We start from the raw sequence: 23,390 nt of genomic DNA, 5'->3' as shown, positions 1-23,390 counted from the left end.
CTCTACAAATAAAGTTTATACATTTGCTTCAGTTAGTATACTTAGACAAACAGAGTTAGTAGCTAAAGGAACGAGTATATAAATATCTGTACTGCAGAGAATTTTTTAAACAGGCTTATTGAAGTATCGTTTATATACTATACAATTCACTCATTAGTGTAAAGTTTGATTTTCAGTAAATTTTTACAGTTATGCAGCCATCACCTCAATCCAGTTTTAGAACACTTCCATCACCCCAAAAAGTTCTCTCCTGTTCTTTTCTGAAATTACTTATTTTCATTATAGAGATTCTTAACCTCGGGTTGACAGAGGCTTCTGATGGCTCTAAAACTACCTGAAATTGTATGTCAACAATATGTTCTATAGGGCCAGTGTTTTTAAAAAGGCAAACTTGTAGTAAACTGTCAATTATACAAATGCAGTCAAAACCAAAACCACTGAGTGTATCTTATTAAAGTGATTCTCAAATTGTTCCTGTGACTGAAAAGGTTTAGGAAGGAAAAATATGGGGATATGCTGTGTAAAAAATTAAAATTAAAAATGGTATACTTTATAATTTGTTAAGGAAGTTATAGACCTATAAAATGTGTCCATTTATATATAAGGCCCAACTATAGCAAATAAATTCAATAGAGAATTTTTTAAAAGTCAGTTTTCAGTCTGTTACTTTTTAAAGATAATCTGCTTTTCTCTGGCTGTTTTTAGGATTTTTCCCCCCTTTGGTGGCTCTGCAGTTTTACTGTAATTTTCCCAGTTGGAGTTTGTTGGGTTTCTTGAGTCTGTCCTTCAGTGTTTTTCATCAGTTCTGGAAAATTCTCAGCCATTATCTCTTCAAATATTGGTTCTGCTCAATGCCTCTGTTATCTTTCTAGAACCCAAATAAACACTGTGTTGTAACTTCTTACTGTATCCTCTGTGTTTCTTACCCTTTCTTCTGTATTTATAGTCTTTATACTTCTTGTATTTCATAATTGATAGTTTCTTCTGACCTGCCTTACAGTTTACTGAATCTCTCCTAAACTACATCCAATCTGCTATAAAACTCATCTGTTGAGTTCTTAATTTTGGTTATAGTACTATATTATTTTTCATCTCAAAGTTCTGTTTGTTTTTTCAGATCTGCTGGTCATTTCTGATCATTTCTTCTGGTTTGCTGTTATTTTTAATTCCATTTTTCTACTTCTTAAATATTTGCTGGAGTTATTTTATATTTTATAACTTAATTCTAGTGTTCTAATTCCAAGGAGAGTGGGCCTGTAGTTGTTGCCATTGACTCTATGGTTATGTCTCTATTTATAGTGGTTTATTTTCTTGTAATTTGGTGACTTTTACTTAATCCTGAGAGCCTAATAGAACTGCTTTTCTACAGAGAATATCTGCATCTGTTGAGAAACAGTCCGTTTGGGCCGTCTTGAGGGTTCTGGCTAAATGAGAAATCTTAAGGTTTAGCTTTCCAACCCTGCATAAGGGTCCAGGATTTAATTTCTGTTCCCGTGTGAAATAGGTTTATTACCCTCATACTTCCCTTGTCACTTATTTACCTGTTACGTCTTCCCCCTTAGGTTTAACCTTACTGGCTCCTCCACCCTTTATTACTTACCTGAGTTCAGCGATGCATTAGAAAAGTATTTTTTCTCTTATAGCTAGGATCTAGTCTAAATGAAACAGATGACCTCTCAAAGTACGAGGTCTTCCAGAAGTGACATATACTGTTTTTGTTATTAAGATGTATGTTATTTAAAATATAAGGACTCAAAAAAAATCGACACAATACCATTATCGCATTGCACACACACACACAACTCTAACAATACTCCTTCAAAACTATCTAGTATCCAGTCATTGTTCAAATTTCCAATTATCTCAAAAATTATATGTTTTTTAAGTTTTTTTGGATCACTATCGAAATAAAGGTCTGTACCCTTATTGTGATTGATATGAGTTTGAAGTGTCTTTTTTAATTTGTAGTCTTTTAATCTTACCATCTCTCTTTTTTTCCATGCATTTTATTTATTAAAGATACTGGGTTCATAGAGTCTCTCATAGTCTGGATTTTGCCCTTATGCTGTCATTGAACATATTTATCTGTTCTCTGTATTTCCTGTAAATTCATAGTTGAGTCTGGAGGCTTTATCAGATTCAGATTATTTTAGGCAGAGGGGACAAGAGTGCATCGTATGTGGTGGTTTTCTCTTCCATTGGGAGGCACATAGTGTCTGATTGTCTCTTTGTAATGTTGACAGCCGTTGAGGACCATCTGTTCTTCACTAGGATTGGTAAAATGGTGATATTGTAATTCTGTCATTCCTTCTTTATTAGCTGGAATACCATTTTAAAAAGAAACTTCCCCTCATTTATTAATTGGTTAGGTTACTCCCGTGGTAGAATTTGTCTAGGTGAAGGCAAAATGAATGCTTGATTCTCTCCATTTATCAGTTTTCAGAACAGTGAGGTAGTTCATTAGCACCTTCCAATGATGACCAATTAGGTTTGCTTTTTTCTTGTTCTAAATTCATGGATTGAATCATATTTATGTTTCAGTTCATTGTGGTTATTATCCTTATTGATATTCTAATTGTACCATCCCTCACCAATTGGAGTCCCTTCAAGTTAGCTCCTGAGTATTTTTGACAGATCTAGGAATTTTAAGTGGACAGATCTAGAAAGTTTTTAAAGATATATTATGCATATATTGACATTTTCCATTCAAATTCAGGATTACAGGTTTTTACTAAACCTCTTCTATCATACATCTATATCTTTGTCCCGGGCTGAAATTCCTGGTTTTCTCTGAAACCAGGAATGATAGAATTAGAATATCACATTATTCCTTATTTCCCTTATTCCAAATACACACACAACAGTCTCAGAATAACAATTTCAACACTACAACCAGTAATAGGATTACTGAAGGTAGTTTAGAGTTTTCTTTGTACTTCTCTTGTCTTTACAGTTGACTGGGATGGGGATATACAGTCAAATTACTGTGTTGAAAAGTCATGTGGGATAGTGTGATTCTGCCATCAACTGGATACACACTTAGGTTCATTACTTAATTTTTTAGTTTATTTTTTAATTTTAGGGATTGCTTTTAAAGTTTAATTTTGTCATACACATATGTAATTCATTTTCATATGGTTCTAAAGTCAAATGTAGCCTAGTTTCCTTGAGCTCTCTACTCCGTTTCCTCCCTTTTCCTGTATATTTATGTGTGAAGTAGTTCTATGTGATCTGTTTTTATTCTCTGTTAGTATATTTTTGGTATTTTGGAAAGTTTCTATTTTTGTTACGAGAGTTAGCTTTATTTAGTCCCCTCTCTTTTAGTTATTATCTATTGAATTCCTATTATGTGCATTATTGAAATCGGTTGTGACCTCTTCTCCTCCTCCTCAGCATCTGATTTGAAGTATATCCTTTTAAAATTTTTAAAAATTAACCTTTATTTTGAGAAAATTGTAGATTCACATGCAATTGTAAAATGTAATACAGAGAGATCCTGTGTACCCTTTACCCAGTTTCCTCCAGTGGTAACATCTTGCAACACTATAGTAAAATACTGATATTTAGTCAAGATATAAGACATTTCTATCACTACAAGGATCTCTCATGTTGCCATTTTGTAGCTGAGGCTCACTTCCTCCCATACCTCTGTCTCCTCAACCCCTGGCAACCACTAATCTTGTCTCTATTTCTGTAATTTTATTTCAAGGATGTTAAATGGAATCATATGGTATGTAACCTTTTGGAGTTGGCTTTTTTTCCTCTCAGCATAATTCCCTGGGGATTCATTCAAGCTTTTGCTTGTATCAATAGTTAATTCCTTTTTATTGTTGTATACTATTCCATGGTATGGATCTACCACAGTTTGTTTAAGCTGTGAAGGATACCTGGTTGTTTCCAAGTTTGGGCTATTATGACTAAAGCTGCTATAAACATTTGTGTACAAGTTTCTTGTGAACACAGCTTTTCATTTCTCTGGGATAAATGTCCAGAAGTACAGTTGCTGAGTCCTATGGTATTTGCATGTTTAGGTTTTTAAGAAACTGTTTTCCAGATGGCTATATGATTTTACATTCCCATCAGCAATGTATAAGTGTCTCCATGTCCTCGCCAGCATTTGGTGTTGTTACAGTGACTTATTTTAGCTGTTTTGATAGTTGTGTAGTAATATATCATTGTGGTTTTAATTTGCTTTTCCCTAATGGCTAATAATATTGAACATCTTTTCATGTGCTTATTTGCTGTCTGTTGTATATCCTCTTTGATGAAATGTCTCTTTATTTCTTTTGCCCGTTTTCTAACTCAGTTGTTTATTCTAATATTGAGCTTTGAGAGTTCTCTGTATATTCTACATACTAGTCCTTTATTGGATATGTGGTTGGCAAATATTTTTTTTCACTCTCTAGCTTGTCTTTTTATCCTCTTCACATGAGGTTTTCTCAGCAAAATTTTTAAATTTTGATGAGGTCCAATTTACCAGTTATTCCTTTTATGGATCATGCTTTTAGGGTCAAGTCTGAGAACTCTGCCTAGCTCCAGATCCCAAAGATTCTTTTTCCTTATTTTTTCCCTAGAAGTTTTATAGTTTTACACTTAAGCATGATCCGTTTTGTGTTGACACTTAAGACCAGCCCTGGTGGTCTAGTGGTTAAGATTCACTGCTCTCACTGCTGCAGCCTGGGTTCATTTCCTGGTGAGGGAACCACACCACCCATCTGTTGGTTGTTACACTGTGGTGGCTGTGTGTTGCTGTGATGCTGAAACCTATGCCACCACTATTTCAAATATCAGCAGGGCCACCCAGGGTAGACAGGTTTCAGCAGAGACTCCAGACTAAGACAGACTGGGAAGAAGGCCTGGCCACCCACTTCCAAAAAAAAATGGCCATGAAAACCCTATGAATAACAGCGCAGCATTGTCAGATACAGAGCCGGAAGGTGAGAGGATGGTACAAAAAAGACAGGGCGGAGTTCTACTCTGCTCTACATAGGGTCACTAGGACTTGGAATCGACTCCACGGCAGTAACAAAAAATGAGACTTAAGATGAGGTTCATACATTCGTCTATCATTATCTACCTGTTCCAGCACCGTTTGTTGACAAGTCTGTCTTTACTCCATTGAGTTGCTTTCACACCTTTGTCAAAAATCAGTTGAGCATATTTGTGTAGGTCTGTTTTGGGTTCTCTATTCTGTTCCATTGATCAGTGTATATATCCTTCTGCCAATATCGCGCATGTTGATTACTATATATAATAAATCTTGAAGTTGGATTAGACTGGTTCTTCCCACTTTATTATTCTTTTTCAACATTGTTTTAGCTGTTCTAATTACTTTGCCTTTCTATATAAATTTAAGAATAATCTTTTCTGTATCTACAAGAAATATTGTTGGAATTTTGAGAGGAATTATGTTAAACCTGTATTGTGGGGAGAATTGACATCTTTACCAAGTTGAGTCCATCAATCCATGAACACAGTATGTCTGTCCTTTATTTTAGATCTTTGAATTCCTTCATCAGTGTTATGTAATTTTCAATATAAATGTCTTATGCGTGTATTGTTAGGTTCATACCTAAGTATCTTTTTGAGAGTATAAATGATATTGTTTTAATTTTGGTGCCCATGTTTTCATTGCTAGTATATAGACATACAAATTGATTTTTGTATTTTTATCTTGTATCCTGTGGCCTCGTTGAACTCACTTATTAGATCTACCTTATAAATCACTAGATTTTTTTTTTGCCTGATGTCCAGAGGCATTTTTCTTTTGAAATCCCTTAGTTTTACTAATATATCTTGGTATTGGTTTTTCTGGATTGATTCCCCAGGTACTAGGTGTACTCTTTCAGTATTTCATTTCAAGCCTTCTAGTTTCAGGATTTTTTTTTCTTGAATTATAGATTTTAATATTTGCTCTATTTCATTGCTTTGGTTTTCTTCTTTGAGAACTCATTATATGTATTTAGATCTTCTTTGTTTATCTTCTTTATTGTCACTCTCCTTCTAATAATTTTTACCTTCATTTCTTTTTGATTAAAAATTTATTCCTTTGCACATTCTGTATCTCTTAAGCACTATCTGTTGTGTATTGGATCTTATGATTGTTCTTGGTTAGGTTTCCTTTCCGAAATAATTTTTTCTTTTATTTCAGATTCTTTCCTGATTTCTAGGACCTCATTTCTGAGTTCTTCTAATTCTGATTTATAATGTTCTTTCACAATTTCCGTCATTTTCTGTTTCGTATGTATGACTTTTTGGCAGGCTTTTAACGTCAGTATTCTGCACCTTGTTCTCTATTTCTTATGGTATAGGATTTGACCCCATTCCTTTTCTGTTCCTTTTATGATAGGTTTTCCCTTACTTTTTGGAGCAAGGGATGCATCAGGATAGCTTTTCTGGCTTTACCACTCTAGACCCCCTTCTTCTGTGGGTTTTTTTTTTTTTTTTTTTTGGTGAGGAAGATTGGCCCTGAGCCAACATCCGTTGCCAATCTTCCTCTTTTTGCTTGAGGAACATTGTCCCTGAGCTGACATCTGTGTCAGTCTTCCTCTATTTTGTATGTGGGACACCACCACAGCATGGCTTGATGAGTGATGTGTAGGTCTGCACTTGGGATCTGAACCCATGAACCTGGGGTCACCGAAGCAGAGCATGTGAACTTAACCATTACACCACAGGGCCGGCTCCAAAAATCCAAGTTGTTTTTTTTTTTTTTTTTTTTTTTGGTGAGGAAGATTGGCCCTGAGCTAACATCTGTGCCCCTCTTCCTCTATTTTTAGTATGTGGGTCGCCGACACAGCATTGCTTGATGAGTGGAGTAGGTCTACGCTCGGGATCCAAACCTGTGAACCCCTGGCTGCCAAAGCGGAGTGCACCAAACTTAACTGCTACGCCACTGGGCCAGCCCCTGTTGTTTTTTACAAAGTGATAAAAAAATATATATATGGCTTCTTATTTTCTGAGATCTGGCTCTGTTTCACTAACCCACTTTTATGTGTATCCTCTCTTTCTTTTGCCCCAATTATGCCTTTCTTGCTCACTTGGGAGTCTTCTCCCAGAACTTTCTATTCAGTATAGTGCTTTGTCCGGGAAGGGGGACTTCAGCCCCTGTTTTTTTTTTTTTTTTTGTGAGGAAGGATCAGCCCTGAGCTAACATCCATGCCCATCTTCCTCCACTTTATATGGCACAGCCGCCACAGCATGGCTTGACAAGGGGTGCGTCGCTGTGCGCCCGGGATCCGAACCTGCGAACCCCGGGCCCCCACAGTGGAGCACGTGCACTCAACCGCTTGCGCCACTGGGCCGGCCCCCAGCCCCTGTTTTTTTTTTTTTTTTTTTTGTGAGGAGGACCAGCTCTGAGCTAACATCCAATGCCAATCCTCCTCTTTTTTGCTGAGGAAGACTGGCCCTGGGCTAACATCCATGCCCATCTTCCTCTATTTTATATGGGACGCCGCCACAGCATGGCTTAACAAGTGATGCGTCGGTGTGCACCTGGGATCCGAACCGGCGAACCCCGGGCCGCCGCAGCGGAACGTGCACACTTAACCGCTTGCGCCACCGGGCCGGCCCCCAGCCCCTGTTTTTGAGTCTAGCTTTATCATACCTCAGAGTGTTGGCATGTGCAAAGGATCCCTTCTATTTGCAACTGTTCTCAAATTGCTTTTCTAAACTCTGGTGATTCATAGTTTTGGGTTCTCTTCTGCTCCTGGCTTTAGTTGCCCTGTTCTTCTTCCCGTCTGTTTCTGCATACATGCTGATACCATGTGAGTCACATAGTTGGTGATTTAATCAGATCTTTCTTGTCTTTGAGAATTTATGGGACTACCTTGTCACCCAGTCTTGTAGATTTTGTCCATGGGGTTTTGGTTTGGCTGTCCTGGTGACTCTTTTTTTTGTGGGGTGGGAGATTCTAGGAGATTAAAAAATTTATTGAGAGGTTTTATTCAAGAGAATGACAACATGGGCTTTCATTTTAAAAAGAGCGCTCTGGCTGCCTTTTGGAAAATTGATTCAGTGCACTGAAGACTAGTTAGGAGGCTATTGTAGTGATTCAGGTGAGATGATGGTGGCTTGGTTAGGATAGTGGCAGTGGAGCTAGAAGGTTTGAACCCTGTTTTGGTGACTTGTTGGGCATCAGAGAATGAGAGAGTGAGTAGATGTGGATGATCTCTCAGGATTGGGGTTCTTGCAACTGTTTGGATGGTTGTACTGTTTCCTAATATTGAGAATGTTTATGGAAGAGTAGGTGGTGTTTTTTTTGGAGGGGAGAAGAGAGGGAGCAGGTAGGATATTTGTAAGCATGCTGACTTTGAGGCCTTGCAACAATCTATCCTCTACCCTTAAAGATGCATATGTATTTTAATCCTTCTAATCCTACTACAAGTGAATTATATTATAATAAAATAATAAAACAGGCCTTAGAATTGTGCTACTTATGCAAACATTCTGCTACTAATACAAATGTATTAACAAGCAGTCACAAAAAGTCATGCAGCTTGTTCTATGAGTTTAGCCCTTGTAGACTCTAGACTACCACCTTGCAGTAAAACTTCAACCGTAGGAGATACCACAAAGACCTGGCTAGAATTAGGTGACAGAATCCTCCAAGAAGGGGTGGGACACAGGATCAAAGGGAGGCCTAGACTCTAAAACTTCTCTGAAGACAGACTCTAGGGCTTGCCAGATTCTCAGACTGCAGACAGGTAAGAATCAAGGCACCTGAACAGTATTCCTAGTCAATCCATATATCTTGAACAATTGTATTTCAGCAATAAAAAGTTATTTCCAACATCTCTTATATTAACAAACCAGTGTGTAAATTCAGATGTTGATACTTGAAGCACTTACTAATTGGAAGCTAACTCCTGATTTGGGTGCTTCAAGTGCTAACTAAACCCCTCGGAAGAGTGGATTCCTAACTTCGGGTACTTCAGAAGTTAACTCACCACCCCTATCTATACTGAATGTGAATTGAAGGATAGCAGTAACTTGATCATATTTTGGAGGGGGATGCTGCCTGGATCTTTTTTGTGTACCATCTTAAAACAATTCATAAACAATTAAGTGTAGTAGTTACTGCAATGAAAATATTTTTTCTTCTCAGTTCTAGTAGCGATTGGATTAGATGTTCATATGGGCAAATTTTAACAGTGGTTCAGTTCTAATCTTCAGGTGAATATAGAGCTTACAGAGTGATCAAATAACACTTGATTAAATTGGTATTTGAAGATTGCTCAACATTTATTAGATTTTGTATGATGAATTTATACATAAAGCATTCTCTGTATTAATGGTATTGAAGTCAAAACACAGAAACCTATTAAATATAGAATTAGATTCAGGGCTCTGTCTTTCTACTGTTGAACTCTATTTGTGATAATAGTTTTTTCTGTGCATCATTCTCTCTCATTAAATGAGTGCTACTAACTTGCATTTCATTGGCAGTTTTGTTTACATTTTTTGTGTGTGTGTGAGGAAGATCAGCCCTGAGCTAACATCCGTGCTAATCCTCCTCTTTTTTTGCTGAGGAAGACGGGCTCTGATCTAACATCTGTTGCCAATCCTTCTTTTTTTGTCCCCAAAGCCCCAGTAGATAGTTGTATGTCATAGTTGCACATCCCTCTAGTTGCTGTACGTGGGACGCGGCCTCAGTATGGCCGGAGAAGCGGTGCGTCAGTGCGCATGCGGGATCCGAACCCGGGCCACCAGTAGCGGAGTGCGCACTTAACTGCTAAGCCACGGGGCCAGCCCTGTTTACATTTAATATATATCTATAGTTAAACATAAGTTTATATCTAGATTAATATTTCAGTACATTGAACAAACTTTATAATTTGGGTTCTATGGGATTTTTTTTTCACTGAAAAGCGGTTAATTTATCACTGCAGGTTAAGAAAACTTGACAAAGATACCGTAACAAAAGAATTATTCAATAAAATAGCAGCATGCTGAATCTATCAGAATATTAAAATAATATACCATGACATGTAGCCTTTATTCAAAAAATGTAAGGATTTTACCATACTTATATATGTAATACAATAATTCATCCTATCAGTACATCAAGAGGGGATATCTAATCATTTCAGTAATTCTTGATAAAACGTGTCTGATAGAGCCTCTTAGTAAACTTAAAAGGATATATCTTTATATTTTGATACAAAACATCTATCCCAAACTTATTTTCATTTTTATGTGGTTTTAAGGCCATGACAATGAGTTATTTTACTTTTTAAAACACGAGTCATTTGAGAGAGAATTTATTGGTTACAAGTATCAAAAACCAACACTGGCTGACTTAAGCAAGACTATAATTTATTGGAAGAATATGTGATAGTTCATAGACTGAGTAGGGACCCCAGAGAACTGGAAATGCATAATTCACTACCTCGTCTAGATACTTCCTTTGGAAATTAATGTGCTGCTTTTTTTTCTTTCCACTTTGCTCAAGATTCAGAGCTATGGGGGAGAGAGTTCTGTTGGCAGTTTGTGTCTCATGCCCTACTTAAGCTGGGAGAGAGTGAGATACTGTAATAGGCGGTTCCATCAAGACTGTTCACAATGGAGGGTATATAATTCCCTAAAGAAACCTGGATGCAGTTAGGAAAGGGAAATGGATCCTCAGCAGCCAAGCCTACCTCCCACTCCCCACAAAGCTGACCAACAGATAGCCAGTAAAATAGACAGGAGTTTTGGCTCTTTAACCTCCTGTAGTTTATCGTTTAAATTCTAAAATTGATCAATCCTTAAAAATAAATTCTAAAAAAATTTTAAATCTTAAATGCCTAAGACCTTAATTTATATACTATCAGTATCAATATTTAGATACTTATGAAATCTTTATTTTTCTTTTTAGACAATGCGAAGACACAGAAATGAAGTGACAGTTGAACTGCGAAAGGTAAGGATGATTTGCATTAATGAAAAGTAATTAGGAGACTTTTCTGATGTTAAAATTCTATATAACTTGAATAATGAAAATACTATGGCAATCAGTGATCGTCCCTAAAACCACACAGCATAAAAGTATGTCATTAAATGGTTTATAATGGTGTATAGTTACACTGTTCAATGAGGTACTAGGTACTGAAGTCCTTTAACACCATCATTGAAATTCTCACATCTGATGAAGTTAGATACTCTTTTGTTTTTTCTTAATATACTTTTTCTGTAAGTATTGTGTTAGGATTCCTCCACCTTCCTTACGTAAACGTTATACATACTTGTTAAAGATACTTTAGAAAAATGAATAAAAATAGAAAAACCTTATATTTTACCTATTGAATGCAACTGCTGTTAAAATTTATTGTATTTTCTTCCCTTATCTTTGGAGTACTTTAGAATTACCTTTATTATATTGTGTTTTCATGCAAGCACATTTTATATTAAGCAAATATTTTGTCAATCAAGAAAATACACATAATTAATTCTCTCTATATACATGTACATTTTTAAAAATAAATTTGAAGCTTATTTCCAAATCTTTACATTTGTCTTAGATTAGATCCTTTTCTTGATCTAATTCACTCCTAGACTCCTATATTACATTACTGTCTTGAAATTTTTCAGTTTTAGAGAGAAGGAAGGTCTTGATTCTGAGAGTACACACTCTCTCAGCAAGTCACTAGAATTAAATAGACCTGTGCATTTATTTACTTAATAAGTATTTATTTAATACCCACTTTGTATCGTGAATTTTTGCCCAGCATCTATGTTATGCTCATTGATATAGTATATAGTTCCTGAAATCCATTCTCCTGCACCCTTTTCCCCCTCATTTTTTATTAAATTCAAAAAATACTTGCTAATTCTAGTGTCCTTTCAACTCCTTAACTTCATGGATACTTACAGATTAACAACATTGATTTGGCAGTCATATTTTCAAGTTTTTTCAGATCCTTGGGTCATTTGGACCAGAGAAGTGAACTAAGCCTTATTTTAATGAAGTGAGTAAGATGAGCTCCTTGCCAATCTTAACACTTTGGACTTAGCTTCCTTTTTTTTCTTTTTCACTTTTTATTAACATGTAACATATACAAAAAAGTCAGTACATCTTAAGTGTACAGCTTGATTACTTTTCACAAAGTGAACACATCTATATAACCAGCTCCTGGATCAAGAAAGAGAACATTATCTGTATCCCAAGGCCCTTTCCCAGTTACTACTTTCCCCCAAAGGTAACCATTACCTTAATCATTTCTTTTTTTTTTTTTTTTTTTTTTTTTAATTTTTTGTTTATTGCAGTAACATTGGTTTATAACATTGTAAAAATTTCAGGTGTACATCATTGTACTTCTATTTCTGCATAGATTACATCATGTTCACCACCAAAATACTAATTACAACCCATCACCACACACATGTACCCAATTATCCCTTTCACCCTCCTCCCTCCCCCCTTCCCCTCTGGTAACCACCAATCCAATCTCTGTCCCTATGTGTTTGTTTATTGTTGTTATTATCTACTACTTAATGAAGGAAATCATACGGTATTTGACCTTCTCCCTCTGACTTATTTCACTTTGCATCATGCCCTCAATGTCCATCCATGTTGTCACAAATGGCTGGATTTCATTGTTTCTTATGGCTGAGTAGTATTCCATTGTGTATATATACACCTTAATCATTTCTAACACTGTAGATTATTTTCCATACTTTGAACTTTATTGTATAAATAGAATGGTGTGGTGTGTCCTTTTGTGTCTGGTTTTTCATTCATCATGTGAAGATCATTCTCCTTAACAGAGGCAATAGGAATAAAATTGGAATTTGGTAATTATGCATTATTGTCATCTGTTAACATTACACCAGGTATCCCCAGATGTGGGCCTTTACTTTCCCTCAACTTTTCATACTTGGAATACAACTCTAAAATTTTTGTATTGCTCATGGTATTATTGAGAATCCTCCCCTTGTTTTAAGCTTTTTAGCCCTTCTGATATACTTATAAATCTGAGCTATTCACTTATATTTATGTTTGGTTATTTGTTCCTCCTTCTATAGTTGTGTTGCCTTCTGTATTTAATTTATAAAATTAAAAATTCTTGTTTGTCAGTGTATATCTTTTTTAATATCTGCCTTGGTAACCTTAGAGACCTCTTATCTTTTCTTTTTTTTTCCTTCTGGATAACATTATTTCCTTTCAATTATATGATTAGTTCCTGAAAATCCTTGTAGGAGGACCAAAAATGAAATTAACTAAAGAAATCTCAAGCAATTCCTTATTTTACATTTCAGAATTCCCTGACTAAACAGGAGAAAGTGAACCCTTCCTGAAACAAAGCCTAAACTTCCGACAAAGCTTAATTGATTTTGATATGGTTCTACAGAGGTGTGGAGAGCCCTCAAGAGAAGTTCCTCCACTCTTGATGGTCAGAGTTACCTGTCTCTGATTCCAGCCTTGCTCTCCCTATAGCTCCACTGAGAAGATCACAGCGTTGTTATTACTCATCTTGAGATTCTCAAATACAGGAAAAGAGAACTAGTCCCCAGAATTCCATAGATGAGCTCTATCTATTTCTATTAGATTGTAAGCTTGTGAAGTGAGTGGCCCGGTGGCGCAAGCGTTTGAGTGCGCGCGCTCTGCTGCGGCGGCCCAGGGCTCGCTGGTTCAGATCCCGGGCACGCACCGACGCACTCCTTGTCGAGCCATGCTGTGGCGGCATCCCATATAAAGTAGAGGAAGATGGGCACGGATGTTAGCTCAGGGCCAGTCTTCCTCAGGAAAAAGAGGAGGATTGGCATCAGATGTTAGCTCAGGGCTGATCTTCCTCACAAAAAAAATAAAGTGAGGGTAATAACTACACCTCTCCACCCCCGCCCCAAATACTCCCAGGTCTTTCTCCTAGCTCAGCCCAAAATGCCTACTCAAATTCTGTACATGTAGTTGGTACTCATTAAAGGCTCATGTTCACTAATTAAATTGAATTATGATATCTTAAAATTTTACTTATATTTAACCATGTACTGAAGTTTTAAGAAAAACACTTTAGATATAGAGATCAGTACTACTCAGAAGTCCTGATCTGTGACAAGTTAGATAACTTGTGTCAAAATGTTAAACAAGGCACTGCTTCCTTTACCAAGAAAGTCTTCTGCCTAAATAAATAAATAACAAAACTAAACAGTGTGTTTAGCACAGTTGATTTCTGGCACAAGCTCCTTATCTTGTAGCAAACCTATAACAAATAGTTCGAGGGCTTCTAGCCAGTCCAAGGACTATACTTGGAATATGTACTGTTTTACTGGCCTCAAGCTCTTTTTGTTTGAACTCTTTTCTTTCACCTCCTGGATCTCTTGCTTTCCTGTTTAATTAGGACCTTATGCATCAACACTTACACAGAATCTGTACTTCTCTTCTATATCACATTGTAAACAGAGTTACATAGGAATTCAATGACTTGCCTAAAATCACACAGCTAATAAATGGCAGAGCTGAGCTCTTTACCATTATGCTATAATGCCTCTCAATGTAAATGTTTGTTAAGTGAATACTGCTTGATAAGTTGAAAATCAGTCCAAAATCTGTTACTGGCATTTTTATCTTTGACACATTATGTTAAATTTGATATAATCTTCTCTTGATCCTTGCTCAGTCAGATATGCCATAGGACTTTATTGTCATTAGACCTGGGGATGGGGCAGCTTAATTTCTTACATAAAGAAAAACATCACCAAAATGCCCCATTTGACTCATCAGATCCAGTACTTATTTTAGTTGTATGATTTTTTAGTAAAACATCTCTTTTTAAAATAGACTAAATTCTCCACATTAACAAGCTAAAGAAGAAAAATCATATGATCATATCTAAAGATGCAAAAAAACCATTTGACAAAATGCAGCACCCATTCCTGATAAAACTCTCAACAAATTAGAAAATAGGGGGGAGTTACCTCAACTTGATAAAGAGTATCTGCAAAAAATCCGTAGCTGTTCATACAGAATGGTGAAAGACTGAATGCTTTTCTCCTAAGATCCTGGAACAAGGCAAGGATGTCCATTCCCATTGCTCTTGTTTAACATAGTGCTGGAAGTTCTAGCCAGTGTCATAAGTGAAGAAAAGGAAATAAAAGGCATATAGTTTGGAAAGGAAGAAATAAAACTGTCCCTATTTGCAGATGAGGTGATTGTCTATAGAAAATTATCTGTATAAAATCCCAAAGAATCTACAACAAAAGCTCCTAGAACTAATATGTGAGTTCAGCAAGGTCACATAATACAAGATCAACACATGAAAGTCGGTCACTTATATATGCTAACAGTGAACATGCAGAAACCAAAATTAAAAGCACAATACCACTTATAGTCACTCTAAAGAAAGTAAAGTACTTTGGTATACATTAACAAAACATGTATAGTATCTGTATGCTGAATATTATAAAATGCTGATGGAAGAAATAAAATAAGACAAATAAATGCAGAGACATATACTGTGGTCATGGATTGAAAGACTTAACATGGTAAAGATCCCTATTCCTATCAAAATCTCACCAAGGTTTTTTGTAGACATAGACAAGCTTATTCTAAAATGTATATGGAAAGGCACAGGCTCTAGAAGAGCTAAAACAATCCTGACAGAATAAAATAGCAACAGTAGCTCTACCCAATATTAAGGCTTATGGAATAGCTACAGTAATGAATATTGTGTGGTATTGGCAGAATAGACATATGGATCAATGGATCAGAAGACAGAACCCAGAAATAAGCCCATGCAAATGCACGCAACTGATTTTTGGTAAAGCTGCAAAACTAACTCACTGGAGGAAGGATAGCCTTTTCAACAGATGGTACTAGAAAAATTGGACATCCGTAGACCAAAAAAAAAAAAAAAGAGAACCTAAATCCTCACACCTTTTACAGAAATACAAAATGAATCCTAGACTTAAATGTAAAGTGTAAAACTATAAAACTTTTAGGAAAAAAATGGAGGAAAAACTTCAGGATCTAGAGCCAGGCAGAGTTCTTATACTTGACCACAGAAGTGTTAATCCATAAAGGAAAATTGGACGTTAACAAATTAAAAAATTTTGCTCTGTGAAAGCCCATGTGAAGAGGATGAAAATCAACCTGGAAGAAAACCACGTATCCAATACAGGACTAGTATCCAGGATATATAATGAACTCTTAAAACTCAACAGTAAAAAAAGCGAACAGTCCAGTTAGAAAATGGGCAAACGGGGCTGCTCCGTGGCATAAGCAGTTAAGTGCTTGCGCTCCACTTTGGGGGCCTGGAGTTGGCAGGTTCAGACCCTAGGCACACACCGACGCACCGCTTGTCAAGCCATGCTGTGGCGGTGTCCCACATGAAGTAGAGGAAGATGGGCACGGATGTTAGCCCAGGGCCAATCTTCCTCAGCAAAAAGAGGAAGATTGGCAACGGTTGTTAGCTCAGGGCTGATCTTCCTCACAAAAAAGAAAAGAAAAGAAAATGGGCAAATGATGTGAAGAGACATTTCATTGATGTACAGATGGCAGTCATGATGATGATGACTAATGCATCATTAGCTGTGAGGGAAATACAGATTAAAACCAACTAAGCAACTATCAGAATGGCTAAAATAAAAAGTAGTGACAACACCAAATGCTGGTGAGGATGCAGAGAAACTGGATCACTCATACATTGCTAGTGGGAAGGTAAAATGGTACAATTACTCTGGAAAACATGCAACTGCTATACAACCCATGAGTCACACTCCTAAGCATTTATTTCAGAGATATGAAAATGAGCGTTCATACAAAACCTGTACACGAACGTTTATAGCAACTTTATTTTGTAATAGCAAAACCTGGAAACAACTCAGATGTCCTTTAAAGGATAAATGGTTAAACTGTGGTATGTCCATACCACGAAATACCACTAACCAGTAAAAAGGAACAAACTATTGATAGAAACAATAACTTTTTGAATTTCTGGGGAATTATGCTGTGCCAAAATAGCCCATCACAAAAAGGTTATCTACTGTGTGATTCCATTTATTTAACATTTTTGAAATGATAAAATTTTAGAAATGGAGGACAGGTTAGTAGTTGCCGGGGTTAGACATCGGGGCAGGGAGGTGAGAGGGAGGTAGGTTTGCTTATAAAAGGGCAACAGGAGAGCATCTTCTGTTTTTGGAACTGTTCAGTGTCTTGACTATAATGGTGCAAACAAGAACCTATACAGGTGATAAAATTGTATAGAACTTAGTACACATACACATTTAGAATGAATGCAAGATGGGAAATCTGAATAAGATCAGTGGATTGTATCAATATCGATTTCGTGATATTATATTATAGTTTTGCAAAATGTTACCATTGGGCAAACCTGGGCAAAGCATACAAGGGATTTCTGCATTATTTCTTACAATTGCATGCAAATTTACAATTATCTCCATAAAAATTTCAATTGAAAAAAACCCCGAATTAGTAAATTAGAATCCAAAAAAAGCAACCATTGGATAAGATGAGTCAAGTGATCCTGCAAGAAAATAGTTTGTGTTGGGTCGTCAGATTTTTACATGATTGATGAACCAGTAGTGTTTTGTTTTTTTAAAAATTTTTGATCGAGGTACAACACGTTGAGCAGAGTGCTCAAAATGTAAATATAACATGTAAAACTCGTGGCTGAATATCCATGTAACCACCCAGCAGTAGTGTCACTTCATAAATATTAATGTTGAGGGGAAGGTCTATATTGTGAGCATTTTTTTCCTACCTCTTTAGAAGCATTTAGATGCAGCCAGAGTTGGACTACTTCTAAAAAAAAAAAAAGCAAGCAGTAGAATATATTTAAGAAACAGTCTCTGTAGCCACAACCGGGGTTCAATCTTAACTGATATTTCCTAGGTGTATAATTTAGTTTAGCCAGGTTCTCTGTGTCCCCATTTACTCATCTGTAAAGTAAAGATTTTAATTTTACAGGAACTACAGCTAGATAAGGATTTAAGACAATCAGAGTATTGCTGGGTAAAAACAAATTTAACTGGGGCCAGCCTGGTGCCGTAGCGGTTAAGTTCGTGTGCTCCACTTCGGCGGCCTGGGGTTTCCCTGGGTGCGGACCTATGCACTGCTCATGAAGCCATGCTGAGGCGGTGTTCCATATAGAGCAACTAGAAGGATGTACAACTATGACATACAACTATCCACTGGGAATTTGGGGAGAAAAAGGAAACGAGGAAGATTGGCAACAGATGTTAGCTCAGGGCCAATCTTCCTCAAAACAAACAAACAAATTTAATTAGTTATTTCAAGTTGGAAATGGGGCTGATAATTATCTATCCTTTTTATAACATCTGTAAGAAGTGACTGCTGACTTGTTCCACAAATTTAGGTATAGAATTGCAAGCCACTTTTTCAAGATGGAAAGTGATATTTGGGAATGAAAAAGAAGAACTTTATATAGAGATTAATAACATAGAATTTGTTAACTCAAAAAACATTAGCTTGAGTCATGAGAAATTGCCCATAATTAACCTTTTTGACCTACAAATTCCATGTGGTTCAACCTAATAGTCAGAAAACAGAAAATCTAAAAAGTGTTGAATACATACATAGGATAATAGATTAGTAATGGATTTTTAAAGGAACTTAAGAAATGGATCTAACCTGTGTGTATGTTTGGAGATAAGGTGGCTGTTGAAAGTAGGCTAGTTCCCATATTCTCTGAGCTCCCATCCCACTTGACAAAAGAAAGAGATACCTTTTATAGATGCTGAATTTATTGTAGTACAATCTCTAGGAGGGTAAAAATCTCTTAAGTTGTCAGGCAAAGGGACAGTTTAAGTTATCGGTTTTGATGAAGCCTTCTTTAAGGATTTATCAAATCATCACAAACCTGCCTAGGGATTATCTTTCCTTAGCTTGTACATATTTTTCATTAAGAGTAAAGTATGATTTTCATGCCCTAGGATATTTTGGCCTATGTTAGGATGTTTTCAATTCAAATGTGAGGGTTGTTACTTAATTTTTGGTAAAAGAAACAGTTTAGAAGCTATAGGAACTCTAAGCTTGTAATGCCTAATAAGATATGTCCAAATATATATAAAGCAAAAATTGACAAAATTACAAGGAGAAATTTGTCAAGATGTCATCGTTGTGGGAGATTTTCTTGTCAGTAATAAACACACCAATTAATAGGAGATAGAAAAGGTAAATAACTTAATTTGCAAGTGTTATCTAATAAAAACATATTAAACCCCATGCATATTTGAAAGTTGTTTTGGTGATAATATAAAGCTATAGTTGCCCAACTATGTACTGAAGTACCATGGGGCTCCATAGTGAACTCAAAGGGACACCTTGGGGTAGTATAAGTTTTTGAGAGAACCACAGTGATATTTAACATCTCTCAGATACCACAGAACTATTAGATTTTGAGGTAGTTCACAATTTAAACATTAGATCAGACTCCATTCCTTTTAATTACGTATTTTGTGTAAGAGTGAAATAATTTTTTCTTTCAGTTTATGTTTTTTTCCCCCAAATGACTATTAAGTTGTTTGGACCTAACTGCTTGATAAAGGAAACTGTCAGGTATTTCCTTTGGCCTACACTGTGGACTGAGAAAGTTCAGGAAACTCTGGTATAAAGCAAATGTTAGCTAATTTCAGAGTGTTGTACAGACTGTGATCTCTGATCACAATACAATTAAATTAGAAATCAGTGAATAAGAAAGTTAACAAAAAACCTGATAATTCTGAAAAAATATTGAGCGTTTCTAAATACCTTGGGCACCAAAGGAATCCTAATGGAAATTAGGAATACCTAGACATGAACAATAGGAAAAATATTACATGTCAGAACCTGTGGAATACAGTTAAAAGTGGTACTTCACAAGAGAAATTTATAGCAATTAGAACAAATAATAAGAATTAAAAAGGCATATTAATTTATATGTAGCATAAGTTTTAAAATATTAGTGCATCACGTAATTTTTGCTGCATAATAAACCACTTCAAAACTAAGTAGCTTAAAACAATAGCCATTTTATTCAGCTAACAATTCTGTGGGTTGGCAGAGTGGTTCTTCTGGTCTGGGCCAGTTCAGCTGATCTCTGCTAGGCTCCCTCATTCATCTCTGGTCAGTTGGAGGGTTAGTTGGAGGCTAGATGATCTAAGATGGTCTCACACAAGTTTCTGGCTGTTGGCTGAGACGTTGCTTGTCCTCCACGTAGCCTCATCCTCCAACAGGCTAGCTTAGTTTGTTCACATGGTGATTTTAGAATTGTAAGAGCAGCAAGAGAGGATGTGCTCGAGTGTGTAAGCACCTTTCAAGTACGTTTGCTTAATGTCCCTTTGCCAAAGCAAGTCACACAGCCTCGTCTAAAATCAATGCAGGACCTGACTATCTAGAGGCATAGGTATGGGAAGGGAAATTATAGCCATTTTTGCAATCTACCATGATTTGAATATGAGCAATTTTATGGCAACAAATTTGAAAACTTAGGTGAAATAAACAATTTCCTAGTGGAAAAAATAAAAATAACTTAGCCAGCTAACTCAAAAAGAAATGAAACACCTAAATAGATCTAAAAATAATTAAAGAAATTATATCAGTAGCTAAAAATTTAACCTGTCCCACCCCACTGAAAAAGAAAAGATAACCTTACAGGTGGAACTCCAGCAAACATTCAAGGAACAGATAATTTCAGCCTTATTCAATGATTTCAGAGAAGGTAAAGAGGGAACACTTTCCAACTCATTTTATGAGGCTAGCGAAACCATCCACCAAGAAGCAGACCAAGACAGCATGAGAAAAGATGCTTATAAGCCAGTTTTACTTATGAACATAGGTGAAAAAAATCCTAAATAAAATACTAGTAAATTGAATCCAGTAATGAATATATTTTTTAAAATCCCAAGAAAGGTTTATCCCAGGACTTACAAAGTTATAAGTTTAACATTGCAAGTTTCTAAGTATAGCATTCGACGATCAATTAATTAATTTACCACATTTGCACATGAAAGAGGAAAATTATATGTCCATTTCAATAGATGCAAAAAAAGCACAGTTTAATAAAATTAAGCATTTTTTTGCACCTTAAAAGGATAAAAGAAAAAAAATCTTAGCAAGTTAGGAGTAAAAAGGAGCTTCCTTACCAAAAAAAGACAGCAAACATCATATATAATGATAAAATGGCTATCCCCGGGTTGGGTGTCTGTGTGTATAGGAGGCTTTAGTTGTATTTATGCTTTGTATTGCTTTTATGCCTGAAATACCTCGAGAGTAGGAAGAATTGAGGGAGTAAAATTCCTAAAAGGCCTTTGGAAGCTTGATTATTCAGGCTCTGGAAAAGTGAGAAGAAACAGAATAGAAATAGAATGGGATCAGGGTTAGAATAACTTTTGTTTAGTTTATCTGTCAATAGATAAATTTTGTTGAAACTTTTAATATGGATTAAATTGCAAGAGTTAAATTATACGGTTAAAAATTACCGTATAATAGATTTTTAAGTTATGTTACAAATCACAATGTACAATGCATAGATTTTTTTAAAATTTTGCAGCAATTTCATACTTGCAGTTTGAAATTCAGAGTTGCAAGAATAATACAAAAAACACCATACACCTTCACTCAGCACCCAGCTTCCTTGATTGTTAGCATTTTCCCATGTCCCTTATTCTCACTCTTTCTTTCTGACATATATACATATTTTTTCTTCAGTCAGTTAAGTTGCAGGCATGGTGCCCCATTACCCTTAAATACATTAGTTCATATTTCATAAAAACATAGACTTTCCTACATAACCACAGTGCATTTGTCAAATTAATATCCATAAGTTTCTACTATCTAATCCATAGACCCAACTCATGTTTTGCTAGGTGTTCCCAGTAATGTCCTTTATAAATCCAAGATCTAATCTAGGATCAGACGTTGCAGTTAGTTGTCAATCTGACAGTTCCTCAGTCTTTATCTTTCATGACTGCATTTTTGAAGAGTACAGACTAGTTTTTTGTAGAATGACAGATTTGGTTTTGTCTGACTTTTCTCAGGTGGTGGTGGTTATTATTATTATTACTTTGGTCAGGAGTATCACAGAAGTGATATTGTTTTCTCAGTGTATCAGACCAGAAGGTACACAATGTTGATTTGTCCTTTACTGATGATGATAATCTTTGTCACTTGGTCAAGATGCTGTCTGCCAAGTTTTCCCACTGTAAATCAGTATTTTGTGGGGAGCCACTTGAGACTATAAAATATCAGTGCATGGATTTTAATGTTTGTGAGGTGTGTTAATTTAAAAATAATGTAGAGTTGATTATTTGAGTAGTTACTAAAGAAGTATGCTGTGATATAAATGGAAGTTGGTAATCTAATGGTTAGCATCTATATAAGCATCAATTTATTTAAACATGCTTGCTTATACATCGAACAAAAGTAGATGTCATGCAGATAAGCCAGTAAGCTTCAGCTGTAGATATATTTCTAGTTTTAACTTGCTGTTCGCTCTGAATTTTAACATCAATATTAATACCTCTTTAATAATTTTCTATTACAATCACTTTTGTAAATATTTTATTGAAGACTAGTTAGTATACCTTTTGAAATTTTAAGTTAAAAAGGATCTTAGAAATCATTTAGTCAGTCTTTTATCTAATTTATTTTGACTTAATTCTACAGACAAACTAAAAACTTAGAGAAAATTGGTAATTTACCCAGTTATGTGAAATGGCACAGGTTGCCATTACAAACAGCTGAAATCTCATAAAATCTAGAACTACATATGCTAGTAGAGAATTCTTGTAAAAGCCAAATAGCAAGAGTTTCAATCTGAGAATGATGGCAAGTAGGTGACATTTATGCTAATGAATTCCCATTCCCCACACTCTCAACAGGCATACAAAGCTTAACATTTGAGCATTAAACTCTTTCCCATTAGGCTGGACTTCTTAATAAACTGCTTCAGGCAGCCATTAGCAATAAGGAAATGAAAGCTAGCCTACTAGTTGAAATATATCTGCTAGACTTTTATAATAATAATGCATTCCCAAATTTAAATCTTCACTAAAGATTGAGAGGCACAGTATTGGTCAAAAAGTTGGTGCTTAATTAATTGTGCGTAAGTGTTTGTGTGTGTGCGCGCGCGTGTGTGAGAAAGCTGGACTGTAAACCAGTTAATTTTGTTACCAAATCCAGAATGTGGCCAGTCATTGGTTAGCAGTATGCACATTTAATTCATATTATCCTTATGTAGAGATTCAGTGTTTGTTTCACAATTGCCTGATAAAGTTGAAAAAATTTTTATGGATTTTTCATTATCAGCAGCCTTCATGACTTCCTAACTATTTATTTGTTGCCTTTCAGAGCAAAAGAGATGAACACTTACTGAAAAAAAGAAACGTTCCCCAAGAAGAAAGTTTAGAAGATTCAGATGTTGATGCTGACTTTAAAGCAGTAAGTTACCTTG

At 35.8% G+C, this 23,390-nt stretch overlaps 1 protein-coding gene across 1 annotated transcript in view; it reads left to right on the top strand.

The window, feature by feature from the left end:
• The window catches only part of KPNA3 (karyopherin subunit alpha 3), an 86,459-nt gene that overhangs the window by 34,327 nt on the left and 28,742 nt on the right, over nucleotides 1-23,390 (top strand). Inside the window, exons 2-3 of the mRNA XM_004433670.3 lie at nucleotides 10,859-10,903; nucleotides 23,288-23,377. Coding sequence (XP_004433727.1) covers nucleotides 10,859-10,903; nucleotides 23,288-23,377 — 135 coding nt within the window. The remainder of the gene's footprint in view (nucleotides 1-10,858; nucleotides 10,904-23,287; nucleotides 23,378-23,390) is intronic.

The sequence above is a fragment of the Ceratotherium simum genome, chromosome 10 (genome assembly GCF_057802395.1).
Source record: "Ceratotherium simum simum isolate JZ-2026a chromosome 10, ASM5780239v1, whole genome shotgun sequence".
Lineage (NCBI taxonomy): Eukaryota > Metazoa > Chordata > Mammalia > Perissodactyla > Rhinocerotidae > Ceratotherium > Ceratotherium simum.
The sequence above is the reverse complement of the archived record's forward strand: the minus strand, read 5'-3'. Positions and strand labels throughout refer to the sequence as shown.